The 23,531-nt window shown below is 36.5% G+C and overlaps 1 protein-coding gene across 1 annotated transcript; it reads right to left on the minus strand.

The window, feature by feature from the left end:
• Positions 1-452: 452 nt before the first annotated feature.
• On the minus strand, positions 453-22,143 carry LOC127868771 (PDZ and LIM domain protein 7-like). The gene is made up of 4 exons (XM_052410828.1): positions 21,417-22,143; positions 12,498-12,649; positions 7,774-7,949; positions 453-4,449 (listed from the first exon to the last, which is right to left on the minus strand). Exons 1-4 carry the CDS (start codon positions 21,531-21,533, stop codon positions 4,442-4,444), a joined length of 453 nt encoding a protein of 150 aa, XP_052266788.1. The 5' UTR covers positions 21,534-22,143; the 3' UTR covers positions 453-4,441.
• Positions 22,144-23,531: the final 1,388 nt, after the last annotated feature.

Below are 23,531 nucleotides of genomic sequence, written 5' to 3' on the forward strand. Positions count from 1 at the left end.
CTGCCTTCATAATCAACCACATTATGATAGCCTAGCCACATGGTACAATAATTTCCGGTTATTTTTACTTTTTTATAATATAAGGTAATTTTTTTGTATTATGAATGTAAACTTATACACTTTTTCAAAAAATAAAATAAAATGGTCCTACATTTCAAAATATAATACTTAAACAAAACAGTGAAATCCTCCCAAATCTGGTAGGATTTTCTTGTGATGGCAGAGATTGTATATGAGAGCATGGATCGACAACTCTGCGTGGAGATTACTAGACTTTTGAAGATTTCAACCTCCGATTTTACTGGAACCAGCACAATCGTGATACATCGACTACATCCGTAAGCAGATTCAAGCAATAAATTGTCTGCTGATCCAGAGTAGAACCCGGATAGCTCGATCAAATGTATGCGAGAGCCCGGGACGACAATTCTGCGTGAAGATTGGGAACTGTATTTATTTTCATATATTTATTGTCCACATCAAAATACATTGTGTAATAACAAATAAAAGTATGGTTTAAAGAAAACACAATGAACTATCCTTCGTACATCTGAATACATTGGAAATAACGTAAAGATAGGAAAATTATTGAGCATAAATATGAAAACCCACTTTTTCAGACTTTGTTTCCATCGTAATATTAGCATTTAAAACTGTTTCAATTCTTTAGGCGATGCATACAGTGTTTATAAATAATGTTTCAAATAAAGCACTATAGGAAGTACAAATAACAACTCTATTGTAAAAAATAATTTAAAATCAGTACAATACGATTTTTTTTAGAAAACATATCCTGCAAAGTAGGTCCGCACAGAAGATTTAAGGTACAATAAGAGGCAATAAACTCTGAAATCAATATAATAACTTTCAGAAAATATTTACAGCGAACACAATGCTTTCCTAAAGTAAAGCATGCCATAAAAACGAAAAAGCTTGCGTAAAAATAAACATACAATCACATAATTGTATACATGAAGATAAGTTGTGCTTTGTTTGTTTCCCATTTTCGTTATGTTGGTCTTTTGGATTTCTTTAGGAACATGTATCTTGTTATCGTTAATGAATCTTTGGCAATGAATTGTAGATATTATAATGGTTATAAAGGTACATAGTTTTGCTTTGACCATGCTATCTGTATAAGACATATGGTTACAGTGTGGAGTGATAAACAGTAATTGTCATTACTTACAAACAAAGCTCTTTGTATATTAATTGACTAATAATTCATTTAATAGATTTATTCATCACTGCAGTTTAACATTCATTTGCTAATGTTTGTCGATTACGAATATAAGCTGTAAAATCAAATCAAACATTTATGTTGTATATTACTAGCATAACGCAAAATTATATTATCTTTTAAACAAACACAAGTTCCTGTCATGAGCATATATGTGAGTGTAAACAAAGCGTGATCCATTGATGAATCTACTGGTAGTTATGGTGCTAATAACCAACACTTGTATTGATTGGTGAGTTTCCAATTTCGTCTAGTACATGTTTCATAGTATAACACGAGAAAAAGAGAGTGAGAAACTGGATAACACGCGACCTGTCTTTACAAGCGACTCATTCAGCGTTCATTAAGTTAAGAGCCAGCCCCGTATTTATGTAGAATGCAATTCATGTAGTATTGACATTTTAATGAACCTCTCGATTGTTTAAATTGTTGTGTGGTAAAGCATAAATCCCAAAAAAGAATTTTTGTAAATATTTGGTAAATATTGACATGAAGATCTACTGAAATATGCAAACAAACTTTTAAATAGAATATCAAAGGCATTGTAACCAAAGTGTGTCTCATAGTCAACATTTCATCAACATCCTCAGTGTATATGACAATTCTATTTCATGTCGATACTCTAAATATACTCTAAATATAATACGTTTAAAGGAACTACAACGCCTCATGGCGCACTAATACAATCAACATCGAACAACCACCACCCTGATGCTTGGAGGTCATATACATACAGAATGACGTTTTTCCTACAACATATCGACATCTGGCATGCATAAGTCTTGCTGGAATATTCGTCTGGGGAATGGAGAGAGATTATTACATGTAATATACAAGCATCCGAACATACATATGTCTTTGCGTATAACCATACGATAATAATTACATAAACATAAAACACATCTATGGAAAAGAACAATATATACACGTGAAATAAGGTAAACTGTAAAATAAATAAAATATACTAAAAACATAATATTTTGGTTACTTTTTTACCAATATTTCGTAAATAAATATCTGCAAGCGTATGCGTACAAAACATTTCAATTAACGTATATGTACATTTGAATTTGTTGCTGACATTCAGTTCAGTATACATTGAACATGCAATATTAACACACTGCTTAGATAGAGAAAAAAATAATAATCATGGGCGTGTCACATTTCAAAGGTCGCAGTAAAATGCGCACATATTACGCAAATTGTTATGGTGTAACAATACCCTAAACGTCGCTGTGACATTCAAGTCGAACTACTTAATTGCTGCCCTTTATGGATAATTTGTGACGTAAAGGTCTGAATACATGTTTAACAATAATTCTTGCTCAATCAAGAATTAACCGGCATTCAAGTATCAGCCAAACACTGGTTGCTCCTAAACATATGACATACGTTACACTGGCAATTTACACCGGTATTTCAGTGTTCGACAATTATCCGATAAATTCAATAAGTGTTAATTGGCTTCATTCATTTTCAGATATGATGCATACCCCATACCCTGACTAGATTTTAACACATCGTTATTAAACCTACACGTTTACTATACTTGAAGCATGAAATGAACGTGTTCACAAATTGTCGAAATGAAGAAAAAGACGACACATGCGAAGCTTGAATGCAATCACTATCGAAAAAAGAATCAAATTTTCTTTCAGTTCTAGTACTTCAATCGAGAGCCATTTAAACATTACAATATAAAAATTCCGAATACCATTTAATAATATCATATGTTAGTACAGAGGGTATGCAAATGGATGGGCGTATCACTGTAAACATGTTATTTAATCTTGATAATACTTCTGGAGTTTCAATATTTCTATATTTAAAGTAAAGTTATACAATCAAACGTGATCTAAAAGCATTTTGAGACATTAAAATTGATATAAAACTAACTTATACTCAAGAATAAACAAACTGCATAAAATACAATAATTATTATATTCCATTTCCTGCAATCATTCGGTGACTAGATATTGTAGTTAAGCATAAAAAAATACTATGTATGCCTTTGTTGTGCAACCATTACGCAATTGCTTAATATCCACAAGTTTATGCCAGTTCGCCTTATCTTGCATGCAAGTTAACTGTCTAATTACCCGTGTAAAAGCAGTATTCAGGTACACACAAAGAATGCTGACAAGTCTCTTGTGAGTTGTGCCAAGCTAATAAACACGAAGATATCGTAACAAGCCAATGGCATGTTAATGTGTTTCGCGATTGGTTGATCTGGTCTTAAACAAATACACGTACATCAACCTATTCGGCGTACTGGTAAATTTGTAACATTATTATGTTTCAATAATTGTCATGAGCATTAAAGTGATATAATTTACGCGTTGTCACAATAAATTCTTAAAATTAACACGAACATGTTAAAGTTAAAGTTAACATATTCGTATTCATTAAAAGATACAAGCACATTTTCTGGAATAAAGCACCTTGTTCCATTCACTCAAAGACGCATACTTCAATCAAATGCTGAAAAGCATGTTTTAAAGGTTCAAAGCTATTTGCTTACACATTTGGACAAATATGTTTAATGGTATTAAGTACTTAACTAACGCAGGTGAGGAGAGCCTAATTTCATGGTAATTCTAGGAAGCCACTAGTCAGCAAAATATGACTCCAAGCTTTTTTAACGCCGATTGTAAATTGAAAAAAGGGAATAACTTAAAAAGCAAAACAAAACTGTCATGCAAATGCACAATGTAATAACAATGTTAATTGCCAAACGTGTCATTGTGTGAGGCAGCATCAGAAGAACATCAGCCACACGCCCGTCATAATAATCACAGATCGCTTAAAACATGTCAGTTTACTGTTAGTATACGGTCAGGCAGTTTTGAAGCGCATGCTTTTGCCATCGTATTTGACACACTTTCCATTTGCCAACCGTTTTTCGTTTTCTTCTTTCGAACCGCACACGCTTTGGCTCTGCAGATGTGTACAATGTCATTGTGCTGCTTGTTCTGTATTCCTCATCTTGCTGACCTTATAGTCTGGCTTCACGCGTTCGTATGTTATTACGGTGAATGGTAACGCGAATGGTGACACGGAGATTTAGAGGAGACAAGCATAACTTACACAGCAATTCGAGGGAATAACAAAAGAAACCCCAAATAACCACACGCCTTGCCATGCCTATCGGGCTTGCGAACATGTTCTGTTTTCTGTGAAGTCTTCAAACCACTCGCCCCTCTAATTTCCTGTTCAAACAAACAAGGAAAACAAAATAACAAAAATAGTAAATGACAATATATGTCAAACATTACAATTCCACACAATCATGCCATGCCTGTTTCTAAAGACGCATTTCTTATAATTAAAGGCAAAATCTAACGTGAAATGAAATACGATAATGAAATTATTAATTCAAATTAATTAGATATTGTTTTGCAAAACATCAACTTAAATCATAATTTATAAACAAATCATAAATGTTCGATGTATTATAGCTGTGCATTTATGTATTGTTATAACACGCGAAAAGCATGACAAACTCACCAATGTCATGGAATTAACTAACATACTAGAACATATATAAATATATAATAAATAAAAAGTACAGAGGGGAAATGATTGCAGCAAACACGAGGGGAAACAGAGGACGTTTCAACGGTGAGCTTTTAAATATGGCCGCACGCAGCAATGGTTTAGTTCACAGCACTAATCAAACCAAACCAAACACTCATCAATGTTTATAAAAAGGTTACGCTATTAATATCGTCAGGCATCAACCAGTAGGAAAATAAAGAACAACTGAATAAGATTAAAGTTTGGTTCTAGTGCGTCCCCCTGTCGATATGTTGGTTGCAAAACATCATCTCTTCACATGGATATGTTCACTGTTTTTGAATGTTGCACATGCCATTTGCATATTCTTATTAACTTTTAATTCAAGTGTTACTGATTCCGCAACCTGGCTTATCTAGCCGCCACGCCTCCTTGGCTGTCCAAAAACTTAGCCTTAGTCTTAGGAGATTGTTGTTCGTTGGCTTTCTGCTCTGGTGCCTTTACTTTCAGTTTGGGAGATTGCGACTTCGACTTTTCCTTTGGTACCACTGGTTGTTGTCCTTTTTTATTATCAACTGCGTCTTCTACATCTGCGTCGTAACCAATCGTTACTGAAGATTCTGCAGTATTTTCCTTTGTGTCAGCTTTTATGCTGAGCGTTACTTGTTCTTCGACAGTTTCTACCACGCCTGGAGTAACCGAAGATTCTAAAGTACTTTCCACTGTGTCAGCTTGTATGCTGAACGTTACTTGGTCCTCGACAGTTTGACCGGCGTCAGCAGTGATAGTGAATGTAGAGGCGTCATCTATGTTAACTTCTGCATCAGCTGAAATGGAAAATGTTGCTACGCTCTCTTCTTCCTCTTGACCATTGGTATTTACATCAAACAATATCGTATGCGTTGTATCCTGTTCATTTGAGTCATGGTGAACGATGTCTATACTCACGCCTTCCTCTGCTGACGTCTCCGTTTGATAAACTGTTTCAGTCGTAGTTTCAACATTAGACGCGATCTCAAGGTTTGCGTTTTGTTCTAAGGATGCGAGCTTTTCTGCAGTTTTTTCTACATACATATTTTCTTCTGTAGCGTGTTCTACAATTACATGATTTGTCTGATCTTGGCTTTCCGATGTAGCTGCCTCATCAATAAATTCGTTCGTTTCAACAACTATAACTGTTTCGACATTTTGTTCTTCTCCTGCACCCCCGTCTTGATGTACGACAATCTGCTCCTGCTCTGTCGTCGATGATTCTTTGATTTCATCAGCATTTGCAATTTCTTTGTCAAATTTATTGTTTGAAGAAGTATCTACAGTCGCTTCAGACGTTTTATCATCTGCTATTTCACTGAGATGCACAACCGATTGCATCTCTGCAACAACCTTAGTTGCAATGTAATTGTCATGCAATATTTCAGCCTTTGCCGCATGCCGTTGAGTTTCAGATTTTTGAGGATTTTCAACGCTGAGTGGTGTCGATATATCAGGTTTGACATCTTGTGCCTTTTGCAAAACTTCACTTACTACCTCCGCAACGGCATCCTTGGTTGCTTTCGACACTATTTTGTCGGATATTTCATCTATTGCTTTTAATGACGCTTCCTGTTTTAATTTTGAATCTACTTGTGATGTGGCTTCGGGTATCGTATTATCTTTGGATGTTAATTTTTGCGATATGTCTTCCATGACCTTAAAAGCTATATCTTTTGGCACAGGTTTCTCTACTTTACTTATTGATTCAATTACTGTCTCGTGTTCAATTACCATTGAAGGTTTAGTCGCAGTAATATCAACATGCTTCACAGTCTGTTCAGCAAAAACTGTTTCTTTGGTCACGTGTTTTTCTTCCATCGTTTTAGATTTTACGCTTACATCGTTGGAAGCTAGTTTAATTGAAGCTTCATGTACCGCTTTGAGTGCTACTTCTTTGGGTGCAATCTTTTCTACTTTATGAACAGTTTCGTCTACCACAATGTTCTCTTTCGCTGGCGTAACTTCTTGTATGACCACAGGTGATTTGTTTTCTACTACTGTAGAAACGGTTTGTTTTGAATCTTGGACTGAGCTGCTCTGGATAGTTTTGTATTGTACACTAGCTGTCGGTGGTTTATGGACCACAGTCATTGGCGACCGCTGCACCACAGCCATTTGCTGATGTTGTATCTCATGTTTTGCAACGGGTGCTACGCTTTGCGTCTTAACGGGTGCCACATTTTGGGTCTTAACGGGTACTGCGTCTTGTGTCTTTACGGGCGCAACACTCTGGACCTTTATTTCTAGTGGTTTGGATTGGACGCTTATATTCTGCACTATCTGAGCTGAATGCGGCGCATGTTTAACACCGTCGTGTACGACCGAGACATTTTGAATGTGTTCTATGCGATCCGCGTGCTTCAAACCCAATTCCGCTGCAACCAATGACACGGTTTTCGTTGAAGGAATGAAGTATGTAGACTTATGTTGCGAAATCACTCTTGTCTGTTGATGATGTTCGCCATGTCCATACTGGTTATCGAAGTTATAATTGACAAGTTTCAATGGTCTCTGGTTAGAAGAAGCCTGGTGCAAAACAGCAGTCTGCGATGTCGTATGGTGCATCGCAGGTTTGTGCGCGGGCGGCTCTACTTGTGTTTGATAGTGCGTCTTGGCTTGTTGTATATACTGTTGTTGACCCGCGGCAGGCGACAGAACCGAGCTCATTGATATATTGATCGGGGGCATCTTGCGCTCAGGACTCAAACCCTCATAGGTCTTACCGGAAGCCACATTCATTGACGGTTCCGGTTTATCCCGACGGCTTCTCCGGCGCCCAGAACCACTTCCGGCACCTGAAAGACGCGTTTCGTCATCTTCGCGAATATTCGTTATACCGTCGTTATACCGGTACGGAGATTCGCCCTCGTTCGTGAAATTACGTGGGTTTATCTCTGAAAGCTCCTCGAGCCTCTGTTTCCCCTCGCTATAAGCCTTACGGACAATGCCTTCCCCAGGTGTGCCGCCTGCGGGAAGGACAATACCTTCTTCGTTTGCGTCTGAGATGCTCAGAGACTCCTTGAGTATCTTGAAGGATCTCGATTGTACATTAGGGTTTGTGTACCCTCTGTACTCGGTGGGCTCCTCGCTCGCCTCGTGCCTGTGCTGCTTTGGGACCTTTATAGCGTCCGTCTGGTCGAAGCCGTGCTGACCTTGCCGTCTGAAATAGAACATCACCAATTGAGCATGCACGCGTGTAATTACTAGTATATGCAGGTAGTGCGTGTATTTCATTCTATATTTACATGATTTATTATTTGTTTTATTGGAACGCAACATAAATGTTTCCCTTCACATATCAAAATACAAGTGCTGTTTTACGTTTCGTTCGCGTAAATTAACGAAACACAATGCTGTGTTGTTCAAGCAAAAAAACACGTCGCACGTTTTTTGCAAAGAATCGGTAAAACTGAAGTCACCGACAAATGATCCAAACATATGTATAATAAGTTCGTGTCCTTAAGCATGGGAGTTGACGTCATTGAAACTATTAGACCGTTTGCTTACATGGATATGCTATGGTGCAAAACAAAACCGTTAATCATATATATATTATCCTAATCACGTTTGATTTTGCCTTTAACTGATATAAATTCAAGAACTCGAGATTTAAAATTAGCATTATAACATGGTCATACGAATCGACAACAGTAGCCATGGCAAAAAGACTATAGTATTAAATCACTGCGTTCGGTTCGAAAGGCTGAATTGCGCTGAAGCTTTTGCAAACTGCAGTTTTTATTTTTCTACAAGGCTTTTAATCTTTAACAAACAGTAGTTGATGTGTAAAGTTTGAATTGATAACAGCCATTATTTGGGAAAACCGGGTATATTTAATGGGCGTAAGGCATCTTCCAACAGTAGGCTTATCTGGGACGACACTTTCCGCTTAAATGTCTCCTCTGTACAAAAATCCAGTCTAGGCGGAAATGGTCGTCCCTGATAAGCGTGTGCGGACTGCATAGGATGATTTCGGACGATAATTCTCGCACAAGCATTAAGTTCGGTTTTTGAAGAGACCGGCTCACAGCTATTGAGAGCTCTACACGTGTGTAACACTGACGTATAAGCTCTATATCATTGACTGATAAGCCAACGCGACAATATCTAACATCTAAGAACATCGAACATACAACAGCACCCCCCCCCCCCCCCCGACAGGTTGGATCCGCTACCCAGGTAAACTCAGCTATACCTGTGTTATATCAAGATATATAAGATCTATTATAATAACAATATCACACACCCACCCGCGGGGTACCTCGTCAATCATACCATAGTTTCGCGTTTTCCCGGCTAGATTTTATGTGCCTCTGTGGCAACCATAACTTGGCAGCGCTTCGAGATGCTTGTATCAGTGTAACCTTGATGAACGTGCAGAACAATAACGAATATACATGCTAAATTAACCCATTCATGCCTAGTGGACTCTCCCATCCTTCTAAATTGGATCAATTTATTTTCAAAATTTGGATGTTTAGTATACTTATGTCTATATTTAGAATATTTCTTACAGAAATTCCTTTAAGCAAACAGCGCAGACATCATGCGGCGTCTCATCTGGGTCTACGCTGTTTGCAATGTCGTTTTTTTTCAGGACGCTAGGCATAAATGGGTTAATTCTCATTCTGCTCTTTATCTCTATTGAAGCCAATGTCGGAGAGCATCGTCTGTACAAAAGTTATACTGTTCCGTTGTCACTGTATTATATACCTTGAGAGAACTAGCTAACAAAATTTCGATTTTCATAAATATTGATTAGCCAATCTATTACCAATTAAATTACACTTTTGTGGAAAAAAAATCATTGAATGAATTCTGGTAAGCATCGACCATTTGATCGGATAACGGTAAATACAAGGAAAGGGTATTGGTAAATGTCACAATGGCAAAACCCGCCTGCATGTGACGGTTTAATAATATGTTGACATGTTGAATTACCGAGCGAAGCTGAACACGGAACCTTATTCAACAGTGCGGGATGCATTTATGCTAAAATGCAACCGACCATCGCGAAGCAGGATGTGGGGAGCAAGTGTTAAACGTGTTCTCTTGACATTTACAAGTTTTCAACGAGACGTCACGCGCTGGTTTGTCTAATCCACTTAAACATCTGTTATTCGTTTGGTGGGTTATTGCATCTAGTATAACACAAACTTATATGGCATTGATACTGATGCTTACTTGATCTAGTAAGCAACAAAAAAAACCTGCTCAGATGTCACTAAAATTTTGTCACTTCATTGTTTTTTTCATGACATAAAACTGAACATACAGGGACATATCGACAGCCTTTATGGTGTTATATTTTCAGGTACTTATTCAATAGTTTCTTAACATAAAGCTCTCGTTTGTAAAAGCTCATTATATTATGTATGTTTGCTTCAACTATGAACAGCTGTCAAGGTGACAGTTGGGGCGCGGGAATGTAGGTAGTATTATTAATATTTTTATGAAAGAAATGCCCGTGAGAACCTTATACGTCAGCCCACCATAATAACGGTACTCTAGTGGTGTTAAAATCTCTGTGATATGCGCATTCAACATTTGTTAAACTTCATGTAGCACTAAAAGGGGGTATATATTTTTAAAGAAATCCTCAACAGTACATCGGTAATTGATGCGCATTCAACATTGGTAAAACTTCATAACTCACTAGAGGGGTGTATATATTCTTAAAGAAATCTTCAAAAGTACATCGCTAATTGATGCGCATTCAACATCGGTTAAACTTCATATCTCACTAGATCTCACTAGAGGGCTGTATATATTTTTAAAGAAATCCTAAACAGTACATCGCTAATTGATGCGTATTCAACATTGGTAAAACTTCATATCTCACTAGAGGGGTGTATATATTCTTAAAGAAATCCTCAACAGTACATTGCTATTTGATGGGCATTCAACATTGGTAAAACTTCATATCTCACTAGAGGGGTGTATTTATTCTTAAAGAAATCCTAAACAGTACATCGCTAATTGATGCGCATTCAACATTGGTAAAACTTCATATAGCACTAGAAGGGGGTATATATTTTTAAAGAAATCCTCAAAAGTACATCGCTAATTGATGCGAATTCAACATTGGTAAAACTTCATATCTCACTAGAGGGGTGTATATATTCTTAAAGAAATCCTCAAAAGTACATCGCTAACTGATGCGCATCAACATCGGTAAAACTTCATATCTCACTAGAGGGTTGTATATATTCTTAAAGAAATCCTCAACAGTACATCGCTAATTGATGCGCATTCAACATTGGTAATACTTCATATCTCATTAGAGGGGTATATTTATTCTTAAAGAAATCCTCAACAGTACATCGCTTATTGATGCGCATTCAATATCGGTAAAACTTCATATCGCACTAGAGGGATGTATTAAAACAAATAATATTGTCTTTGTCTATATTCTTAAAGAGTTCTTTACCACGACATCGCTCATGTGTAAGGTAGCAAATATGCATTGTTTTGATGTGTCTATTATATGGCGTAAGGCCGTCGATATTCCTCTTTTATATGAACCTACCTGTAAGGAAAACGGGAGCATGCACGTAAAACGTCATCCTATTTTGCATGTGGAGTCCGCACAAGCATATACATTAAGCCCCGTTTTTCTAGTGAGCGGACCATATTTTTAAATATCTTTAAAGTTGGTGTGTGCGATAAAATAGCTAAAAATCTTCGTTTACTAAATATGTTGTATATTGTTGTTCTAAAAGATAAAAAAAACATATTCCTTTTTTTTGGAGACATTTACCTTCCCATGTGTTTTTTAATGCACTTTTTTATTTGTATTCGAAGCAATAGACTATATTAAAATGCTTCGGGGCTGAAACATGCCAAGCATATTTCTGTTAAATTCGTTCTACGATGTGTTAGGAAATCACTGGACAGGGACTCGCTTTATTTACTTATGTGCAGTGGTTTTACGCAAACTGTTGGAAGAAATACGACCTATATCGAAATATTGAAGTCATAGTATAACAGTTACCGGTATTTCCGGTCTGGGATCTATCGTAGAAAAAATTGCTATGCGGGCAGGTGTTGTAACACAAGCGTTGTTCATCAAACGAAATTCGAGACGCACGTGGCAGAATCTCTGCGGGCAATTACACGAAATCGTGGATGGTGTTTTCGAGTTTTTGAGTGGTTTTATATAGAAATAATGTGCTTTAGATCACTTAACGACATACTGGTTTCAATTAATAGCCAGGAATGACACGTTTATTTGCGGATGAAGCTGAATTTAAATGTGTTTTCATGTGTAATCATTGTTAGGGGGGGTGGGGGGGGGTATAAACGGAAGCAAGGGGACTACTTGTGCATAAATAATTAAATATATATTTTTGAAGAAATTAAGCACATTAATTGTATTTGTTATATTCTCAATTTTAACCAAGATTCATGTTACATGCTCGAAACGTTTGCGTAAAAGAATATGTATATACCATAATATTTTTACTGTATTTATATAATTGTATACACATAAAGGCATAATTATATATGTGCCTTATCCACTGAACATGTTTAAATAAAGTCCTTTAAACGCTACCGAGAACGACATTACAAGCGGCCACGTTATAATACTCAACGCGAGTATTACTGTCGATGCGATTACGACTCCATTGTGCAGTGCGATTCGCTGGACGAAATTTGTTCCCTTGACATATTTACACCTTTTAAACGATTACAACCAAATACGAACCTCTGAACGATGAGATCGAGTTCGTTGCCTGCTCGTATGATCTCCATTTTGGCCTGGTCGTGGGACATGTTGTGCGCCTCGGATGGACCTATCGCCAGCAGCCTGTCTCCCACCCGCAAACCCTGGCGCGCAGACAGGCTCTTTGGGCTCACCTACAATGAAAACGCCTTTATATGGTACAAGGAAGGCTGCCAAATTCATTTATTCGTTTAGTGAGTCGTATATTCAAGTAACGGTGTTCGTGACTTTGTGAGTAAAGCGTTGTTGGTTATCAGTCGTTTGATTGATTGCATAAATTAATGATTTATTTGTCGAATGAGTGAGTAGTCGAGTAAGTGAGAGCTAGTGCGTGAGTAGTCGAGTAAGTGAGTGAGTGAGTGAGTGATTGAGTAGTCGTGTAAGTGAGTGAGTGAGTGAGAGAGTAGTCGAGTGAATGAGTGAGTAGTCATGTGAGTGAGTAGTCGAGTGAGTGAGTGAGTGAGTAGTCGAGTGAGTGAGTGAGTGAGTGAGTAGTCGAGTGAGTGAGTGAGTGTTGGTTGGGTTGGGCTGACATTTGGTCCGTTATATAAAAAGAAGAAAGGTTGAACCATTTCTCGACCTACATTTTAATGTTATATGGATCGCAAAAAATAATAATATTTACCGATACGGAATCGGCCGCATATTTAATGTATCATACATTGGATATCATAACATCGATTCCTGTACTTCAGGTTTTGTGTTATTCGATAAGCGATCAATCATCTTGATCACTGATCATTACCATGAGATTCCATGGGTCTTCAAGTCTCCATGGAAACTTGATATTACGTCCCCTATCCCCGATACTATCCTTATTTTATAGCCCAAAGCCCAGATATCAGCACTGATATGATAGCCACTACCTCATGTACCCATATTACAGTCTTACAGGGTAAATACTGTTCACCAAGTCAGTTGAAAGATCTACCAATAACAACCATCATTTATGTGTTATTCAATATATGTGTGGCCAGCTAAATATAATATGCGTGAGAACCATTTACTGGAATATAGTTAGTACACATACACATGGACGTGCTATTTTATTTACGGTTGTATTTAATAGGTCATATAGAATATAACATTTATCGCTTTTAGACATTGTAATATCTGATAAAAATAATAAATGCGAACCCATATTTCTTCGTAAGATGCAATTTCGGCATGGCTGTTCAGACGCTGACGGAGGAATGGCCGCCTTGCCATAACAGGTCGTACCTTTGCTCCTGTGGACTCGGTCCACGGGGCTTCATCGCGCGATAACTCAACATTTACCTCCAGCTTACCGACTAAAGGCAATGTTGTTCAGAAATTAAATAACTCTCATGGTTAACAGTGTATTAAAATGTTCATATTATACAACAATGCCAATCTCGGGACACACAGATGGCCTCATTTAAAGTGTCCATATTGCATTACTCACGTACGTGATAGAATGTGAAATGGGTTCGTGTATGTATATATGTATTTGCACGAATAGTATCAATAGAGTTATGTTTCCCAGATTTTAATATCGATAATGTTTCAGATGGCTTGATGTTGTGCTTATTAATTGATGAATGTGGTTATTTGTATTGTGTTGGTTGTGGCAGTTTTGGTTGTTTACCGAAATTCCGATATAAACAAAGGAACCGCGCTCTGGAAAACCTGGCTGTATGCCCGTGCGTAAAGTGTAGTCCCATATTAGCCTGTGCGGACCAGGAACGGGACTGCACAGGCTAATCAGGAACGACACTTTCAACCTAAATTGGATTTATGCTAAAAAGTGACTTCATTTAAACGAAAAATGTCATAAAAGCGGAAAGTGTTGTCCCTGATTAGCTTGTGCGGATTGCACTGGCTAATTTGGGACGGCACTTTACGCACATGCGTTATGCCAAGTTTTCTCAGAACGCGACTCAAAGGAACCGCGCTCAGGAAAACCGGGCTTAATGCACGTGCGTTAAGTGTCCTATATTAGCCCGTGTAACCAGGGTCGTTATTTTCCGCTTTTAATGGAATTTCTTTTTCGTTTAATGGATGTCTATCGCTAAATGAAAATCTACTCAATGAGAACAGCATAATCCCTGTCGAGAATAACGTTAATAGCACGCTCTGAATGGAAATTATGTGCGAATCTAGTACACAACACAATGAAAATCGGACGAATTTCGGTAATTTAAGTCCCGAAAGTGTCAGTGTTAAAACTAAATATGTCTAAAGAAGATAAATGTTAACAATCTTACTTTAATGGTATTCGTAAATCAGTATGGATAGTGTAACATTACCCTGGATTTGAATTCTCATATTTCAGTAATTGATGTTATTTCTAAAAATTATTTCGTATTTTGTTGATATTAATTACCATTCCCAGATTTTACACCATGGCATGTGCATGAAAGGAGTTAAACATGGATGGATCGTGGGGGATCTTAAAAAAATGTAATAAGGAAGATTTTAATAACCGCCCACGGTAAATTTATAGAGTAAATAGTATGATGCCCATACGGTTTTACATTTTATATCGACAGTTCACCAAACAAAGGCTAATTGAATTGCGGGTAGTTGGAATAATTTTAATAGCAATAGCCATCAATGCCAGCCTGCCTTTAAGGTTTGTTAAGTATTGACTTATATTAACACTGAATGGTTAGCCCACCTTAATGGCTCGTTAAGTATTGACTTATATTTAACAGTTTTAGTTTAGTTTAGTTTAAACCTATTTATTTTAGCTCGATTGCATAGAAAGTAATTCCTACTTATTTGAAATGCTCTCGAGTCCGTTTCCTGGGCCTAGAACCAGTACTTGGTGTCTATATGGGAGATCGAAAGAACGCTCCCACAGCGGGGATCGAACCCGTGACCTCCCGGTCGCTAGGCGGGCACCATATCCATTACACCACGGCAACATGAATGGCTAGCCTACCTTTACGGCTTGTTAAGTATTGGCCTATATTTAACATGGAACACTAGCCTACCTTTAAGGTTTGTTAAGTATTGACTTAAATTAACACTGAAAGGTTAGCCCACCTTAATGGCTCGCTAAGTATTGACTTATATTAAACACGAATGAACAGCCTACCTTTAAGGCATGTTAGGTATTTCCTTATATTTAACATGAATGGCTAGCATACCTTTAAGGCTGTTTAAGTATTGACTTATATTTATTATGAATGGCTAGCCTACCTTTACGGCTTGTTAAGTATTGGCTTATATTAAACATGAATGGCTAGCCTACCTTTACGGCTTGTTAAGTATTGGCTTATATTAAACATGAATGGCTAGCCTACCTATAAGGCTTGTTAAATATTGGCTTATATTAAAGATGAACGGCTAGCCTACCTATATAGCTTTTAAGAATTTACTTATAAACATGAATGACTAGCCTACCATTAAGGCTTTTAAGAACTTACTTATAAACATGAATGGCTAGCCTACAATTAAGGCTGTTTGAGTGTTGAATTATATTAAACATGAATAGTTAGCTTACCTTTGCCGCTTGTTAAGTATTGACTTATATTTAACATGAATGGCTAGCCTACCTATACGGCTTGCAAAGTATTGACTTATATTAAACATGAATGATCAACCTACCTTTAAGGCTTGTTAAGTATTGGCTTATATTAAACATGAATGGCTAGCCTACCTTTAAGGCTTGCTTTGTATTGACTTATATTAAATATCAATGGCTAGCCTACCTTTTGGGCTTGCTAAGTATTTACTTATGTTAAACATGAATGTTAGTTTACCTTAATGGCTCGCTAAGTATTGACTTATATTAAATATAAATGGCTAGCCTACCTATAAGGCTTTTAAGAATTTACCTATAAACATGAATGGCTAGCCTACCATTAAGGCTGTTTAAGTGTTGAATTATATAAAACATGAATGGTTAGCTTACCTTTGCCGCTTGCTAATTATTGACTTATATTAAACATGAATGGTTAGCCTTCCTTTAATGCTTGCTAAGTATTGACTAATATTAAACCTTGAATGGCTAGCCTACCTTTAAGGATCGTTAAGTTTTTACTTTTATTAAACAATTAATGGCTACCCTACATTCAATGGTTATCTGTAATGACTAACTAGTATATTAAACCATTCATTGCTAACCTGCATTATGGGCTTAATCTACTATGATTATGTTTAGATAGCTGTTCTATATTGACTTATATTCAACCATTAATGGCTATCCAAAATTCACAAATTGTTATATATTTACCTGTATTGATTTTTTATTGGCTAGACTACATCCAGGTGTTGTTCTGTACTTACTTATATTAAACCATAACCTGAGTTAAGGAGTTCTCTGTATTGACTTATATTTACTAATATTGTCCAGTCTATTTTCATTGGTTTCTCTGTATTGAATTATATATTTTAACGATAATAAATAGCTTACATTCGGCGGTCGTTCTGCATTGTCGTATATTGAAACATAAATGACTTGCTTCATGCAAAAATGGGCCCATTAAATCACGCAGACTGTATAAACATCACATCACTCAGACTGTCAATCCATTAAATCACTCAGACTGTATTCCTATTAAATAATTCAGACTGAATGCCCATTCAAGCACTCAGAATGTATGCCCTTTAAATCACTCAGAATATATGCCCATTAAATCACTCAGAGTACATGCCTATTAAATCACTAAGAATATATGCCCATTAAATCCAATCACTCAGACTGTATGTAAATCATTCAGACTGTATGCCCATGATATCACTCAGACTGTATTCAATTAAATTACTCAGATTGTACGGCCATCGAATCACTCAGTCTGTATGCCCATTAAATCACTCAGATTGTATTCCCATTTAATCACTCATGTTGTATGCCCACTAAATCACGCTAAGTGTATGCCCATTGAATCATCATGCTGTATTTCCATTAAATCACTCAGACTTTATGCCCATGAAATTACTCAGATTGTCTGCCCATTCACTCAACCAGACTCACTGTATGCTCTTAAAACTACTCAGATTGTATGCCCTTTAACTCAATCTGGCTGTATGCCAAATAAATCACTCAGACTGTATCTGACATTAAATCACTAAGAGTGCATACCCACAAAGTGCAACATGAGCGAATAGTAACGATTCACAAAACTATTTACCATTTCATCATTGGACGATCATTAGCATTCCGATAGAAAGGCTAGACAAAAGACTCAGTGTTTTCATCACTTTAAATGTTTTGTAATGAAACAGTGGACTAATCCATTACTGAGCTCATGCGGGTTATAATTATACATCCCAAGTGCCTTTAACGACTCGGGCCATAGTAATACTGTTACTTGACGATAATGACGTATTCGTAGATGAATAGTTTGGTAATATACAAATGAACGCGGGGTAAATGTTAATGTATTTGTAATGAAAGCTCCCCACACAGATTTTTCAAATATTCTACCGATGACAAAGAGACTTCTTTGTTGATTAAAAAGTATGACCATTACGATATTCTTTGAGTGGTTATTTAGATAAAGTAAGAGTCTGAAATGAAAGCGATGAGGCTTGAATGTTTCGAGTACTGCCACCGTTCACAAATGCGTTGCTTGGCGAGCCGTTGCAAAACTTACTGGTAAAGCATAGTGATAGACGATAGATTGCGTGAGTGTGCATATTTTGGAGTTTTTGAAAGTACTTCAATGCCCGAGGCTGCATTATGCGAGGACCCGGATCCCAGCTTTCTTACCTAATTACTTTCTAAACTCAACAAAGTTGGGACTTATTTTGAAATGCAGCTGCAATGTCTTGCTATTTTTTACTGATAAGAATTATCTTTTGTAGTGTCCTTGTGGTGAGGGGAAGCCGTTATACCCGGAGGAAATCCCACCTGTCCAGAATGCTGACCGCCAACCAACTCACAAGCACCAGGAGCGGGGATTGAACCAAAATCACATATTTGAAAAGCGCGTGCGCCAACCACTGCTCTATCCGGATATATTGCGAGGCATGTGGTGGCTGCTACTTATACCAAAGCAGAGAGTGGCGAAGCAGCAAATAATGTCAAAGCATAACGAAACGTCTCACCCATTAAGGAAACACATTACCTCATGGTTGTACACGATGGTCAAGGTCCTTCCTGAAACATTTGGCTATACTGTGAAATATTGAAAACAATGAACATGAGTGAGATTTAACATGAATGTTGACTTTATCCGAGACAATTTATATGTCACAGGTAAAGATAGGATCAACATAAATAACATTTATGAATAATTAAACTAATTTGGAACCGTTCAATATATATATACCCTTATGTTATATATAAAACAGAGTCATTTACACAACAACGGATCAGGGCACACATAAAAACTGAGTACAACGCTTTCTGGAATAGTCTCATGAGTTGTGTAATAGGAGTTTTATTCATACATACTGTCATAATGACCCTGTATTTGCATGGACTGGCAACAACGACACCAATTTCTTTAGGGGCTGGTTCCAAACCGGATATATATTATTCTTGCAATTAAAAATTATTTTGAAGATGAATATTCATTGATTATATAAAGAGTTATCTAACCATATACACATTCGATACAACTGTAAATTTTATATTTATATTAAGTAATATTGACTTAATCTAATTTATTGGAAATTGAACTCCAAATATAGCAAACTGTACCAATAATGACCCATTGCTTTTACGTTTTGACACCTAAAACAGAAAAACACTTAAAGTACTTAATAATTTAGCTATTTTTTCAACTGTCTGCTATGGTCACCTGAGGGACAGCAAAATCAAACGCAACACAATCTTCGACGATTCAAACCAATTTTGAGTTGACCGCTGACATATAATGCAGAATTGCACCACTATTGGAGACAAGGGACCCATACAAACAAAGGTCCCTGTGGAGACTGACCCTAAATCTGATTTCGAAGCGAATTCATGCAATACATTTATATTGCTTATGAATAAATTGAGTGAATTAAGTCTTCAACATGATATAACTTCACCAGAATAGAAAGACATTCATATTATGTCATCGTGAAAGTGATCCTTACAGTATGTACATATTGTATTTCATAAATGGCATATTTATACATAAATAAGAAATATATTACTTTATAATTATATAGACAGATGTTGTTTTTTACTTTCACGACTCTTAAATAAAACTCAGATCAGAAAACGTAGATTGTATTCATTTGTGCACAAGTAATTCATTGCCTATAGCATAATCATTATGCAAATCGGTATAATATACAGCAAATGTATTTTGTACTACGTGAAAGCAATACGATAAACATTTATCATAAATCTTCAATGTCGGTGATTTTTTAAGTTGAATACTGCATATATATCTCCAACATGTTAAATGCTCGAGTAGCGTTCATGAATTCATGTATAGTTTATATAACAGTTTAAGTTCTGTGTGCCCGGAGCATTGTTTCCTAAAAATTATTCTTGCGCCAAGACTGCCGATCAACATCTAACTACCTTAACTTGGAAGCCATTTTAAGGACTGGACATTTTTTCATTACGAGTCATCATTTTGCGGCGTAATATAAGATGATCTTTAATGGTCCGCGCTCTGCAAAAGCTGGACTTAATGCCTATTCGTAATGTATCATCCCTGATGTGCAGTCCTCAAAAACATGAACAAGGCATTTAATTCCAGGTACAATATTCGGCGACAGTTTTTATTTTATGTTCACCCAAACAAATAAGTGATTTAACCCATTTATGCCTTGTGGACTCTCCCATCCTTCTAAATTGGATCAATTTATTTCCAAAACTAGGGATGTCTAGTATATTTATTTCTATATTTAGAATATTTCTTACAGAAATTCCTTTAAGCAAACAGCGAAGACCCTGATGAGACGCCGCATCATGCGGCGTCTCATCTGGGTCTACGCTGTTTGACAAGGCCTTTTTTCTAGACGCTAGTCATAAATGGGTTAATTCCATGTACAATATTTGGCGACAGTTTTTATTTTATGTTCACCCAAACAAATAAGTTATTTAATAGTTTTACATAGATACCAAGTCAAACTTTAATTTCGTATCTTAAATGTTTGATAAAAACACGTGTTGTTCAATTAAGTAAGTATCCCAGTGGCTGTAACTTGTCAGTAATAAGGGCGGGGCTGAAAGCGACATTGATAAATGCAACCACGTTTGAGAACAACAGTTTCTGTCATTAAAATAGGTCAAATAATAAGGACAAATCGGCGCGTGCCTCTTCGTGTCAAGACTTCAATTAATTACGCACTTTGCATACATGGTTTTACATGCCACTTTAAATAGCCTAATTGCTAGTCCAACTTGTTGACGATCTCAAATATTAAGCTACTTTTTATATTGGTAATATTTGGAGCCAAAGAATTTAGCCCATATAAAAAGTATCTCTACATTCTTTGCGCGTCTTATAAATAAGATTACCTAATTGATTACGTGGGTCTTTTTTAACAAATCAATTTGCAAGACAGATATTGTAATGGTGCGAAATACAATATATTGAATTCTTTACATAATGATGAATAGATCAAGTCGTACACAAATATACATAAACATGTCGATAAATCGGACATCTACACGTTGTAAGCTTCTATAACGAAAATCGACAGTCTGGCTAACAAATTTTTGATATTCTTTGATACAAACTGTAAAAAAATTAAACGAATTTATAACACGTATGTAAACCTTATTATACTAGCATGGAAAGCAGTGGCGGTATAATACAGCTTTACATAACCCATTTTTTATTGACTTTTATGACTTTGACTAAAAATTGCAATAATTCCAGAAAAAAATGCCCATTTTTAATATTCCTAATAAAAACTGCGATACGAAGCCATTTCGTATTGCAATGCAATACATGCGTATAAGAAATGTACGTACATGTATAACAGCTAGGGTACGCGCAATTAGAATTTAATGTATAATCCTCACTACTTTACCGTTTGGATGAAGAGAGCTGACCCATATTCGTGACCCCCCTGCATTCGAAATCCCCAAGGGGTGCTCGTCGTGTTTCTCCGCAGACGGACGGACACCACTTCATCTTGATCAGACATTGTCCGTGCTCGTAAAGATTAACTAGAGCTCAACGCAATATTGTATATCCCGAAATAACAAATGCACGATCTCTAAGTACCGTCTTAAAACAATTAAGATGTGTATTTTTTCTCAAATACACACTTTCATTCACAGTTTTTGATTATAATCCGAAACACTTCAAAATAACGATGTATTGCAGATGAGAAATTTCTCACGAGCAGACGAGAGAGTGGTACAGCCGTGAAAATTTTCCGAAAAGCAGGCTAAAATCCGCCCGACTCTGCAGAGAAATAAACAGGTAGCGGTTCTGTTGTAGTGTAGCGCTCATAAAACGACATGCGAACAGTGTAGGTGGAAAAACATAAGTTTTATCTAGGCTGCCTTCCAATATGATACCGTAGAACTAGTTCACATCGCAACTCACTACCACGTGTGTCTTACTTAGTAGATACATTGAGTATACCGAAAAAAAATACGACTGCACTCGCCAGAACTTTTGACCAGTCAGTTTACTTTACTGCAGAATTGTTATTTGGCGTGACGAAACAATGTGCGCGAATTTCCAGCTATTCAGCCCGAGTGAATAAATGGAATTTTCCGATGTGTAAAAAACACAGCATAAACTGAGCAAAGCAGAACATGTTCTCTTCTTTCTGCGTTTTAAGAATTTCCCTGATTTACTTTACCTATAACAAGAAATATCTTTAAAAAAGATACACGGCGTAAATAGTTTAATGAATGAGATCAAGTATAGCGAATGTCTTTTTCTGTGGAGTTCTTAGCTGCATCACACGCAGTACGGGATGTTACGGGGAGTTTTCGCGGCTTATTTTACATTATAACATATTGCTGGTCATAAACCTATAGATACAAAACAGAAAACCAAAAGAAGAATGGAAGTGAAATTTAAACATATGAGTCAACCGGCCACACGAGAAGTATCCGTATTTATAGGCGCGTTCTTCGAACAAACCTGTTTTAGTGGTTTGTCGGGCATTGCTATTTGATTCGATTATTAACAGTATCAATTATCATCATGCTAATGCATGATATTATTATGGGCATTTTGCACTGTTGAATTGAGCTGAAAAGAATTAACAAGTCAAAATAGTTAGTTAAAATGTGGTTACTGATTAATTATCTGCAACTCACCTTGCTACCAGTTGTTTATAAAAATATATTTTATATTCGATATTCTTACGTGACCCACCCAGTCCTGTAAGCTGAAATGAGCCGTAAAACAATTTCGTGTCTTTGTGTCGTATGAACAAATCTGCACTAAAACTAAATTTAGGTTCAACTCGTAAACGCATGATCAGTTGTCAAACGAAAGTACGGTTGATATTCAAATGCATTATTTTTCTCTTTCTGGTATATTGTTTTAGTATGATGATGCTGCATTAATTAATATAAGTGTATATGAAGTAGAAACATCAAAAATAATCAACGGTTGTGATAGACACCTATAAACTGTTACATGCTCATAATATCACTTTAGTACATTAGGCAATATGGACGAATAATTATTGTTAAATTTATCAACAATAATATTTATCATCGTATTGTTGAAAACACATTAAGAATCTATTATTTACATACCATAATTATATTGCTGAATATCTTCATTTAACATATTTCTGGTCTAAAGAAAATTCCAGGTCACCTAGTTCACGGATAGCGTCTTTATTATATAACGATTATTTTACTGGCCGCCAACTCCGGTGATGACCTGTATATAAACTCTGAATGTCCGCGAATTGACCCGATATACCTCGCGGGTTGAAATGCAATGCTTTAAAGTGAGGCCTCGCTTCCATTGCTCTTTATACTTTTACATGTTAACATGTTGACAGGAATAAGGAAGTAAGTACTAAATATGAGAACATAGCCTTTTAAGTATAAACGCTCTTGCGCTGGTAATACTCTGAAAATAAAAGGTGTACGCACAAACTGTATTGATGTCGAGAATTGAGTGTAAAACTGTTCTATCTATTAAGCCTTTTCATTCGAGATAA

This window comes from Dreissena polymorpha, chromosome 2 (genome assembly GCF_020536995.1).
Source record: "Dreissena polymorpha isolate Duluth1 chromosome 2, UMN_Dpol_1.0, whole genome shotgun sequence".
Classification (NCBI taxonomy): domain Eukaryota; kingdom Metazoa; phylum Mollusca; class Bivalvia; order Myida; family Dreissenidae; genus Dreissena; species Dreissena polymorpha.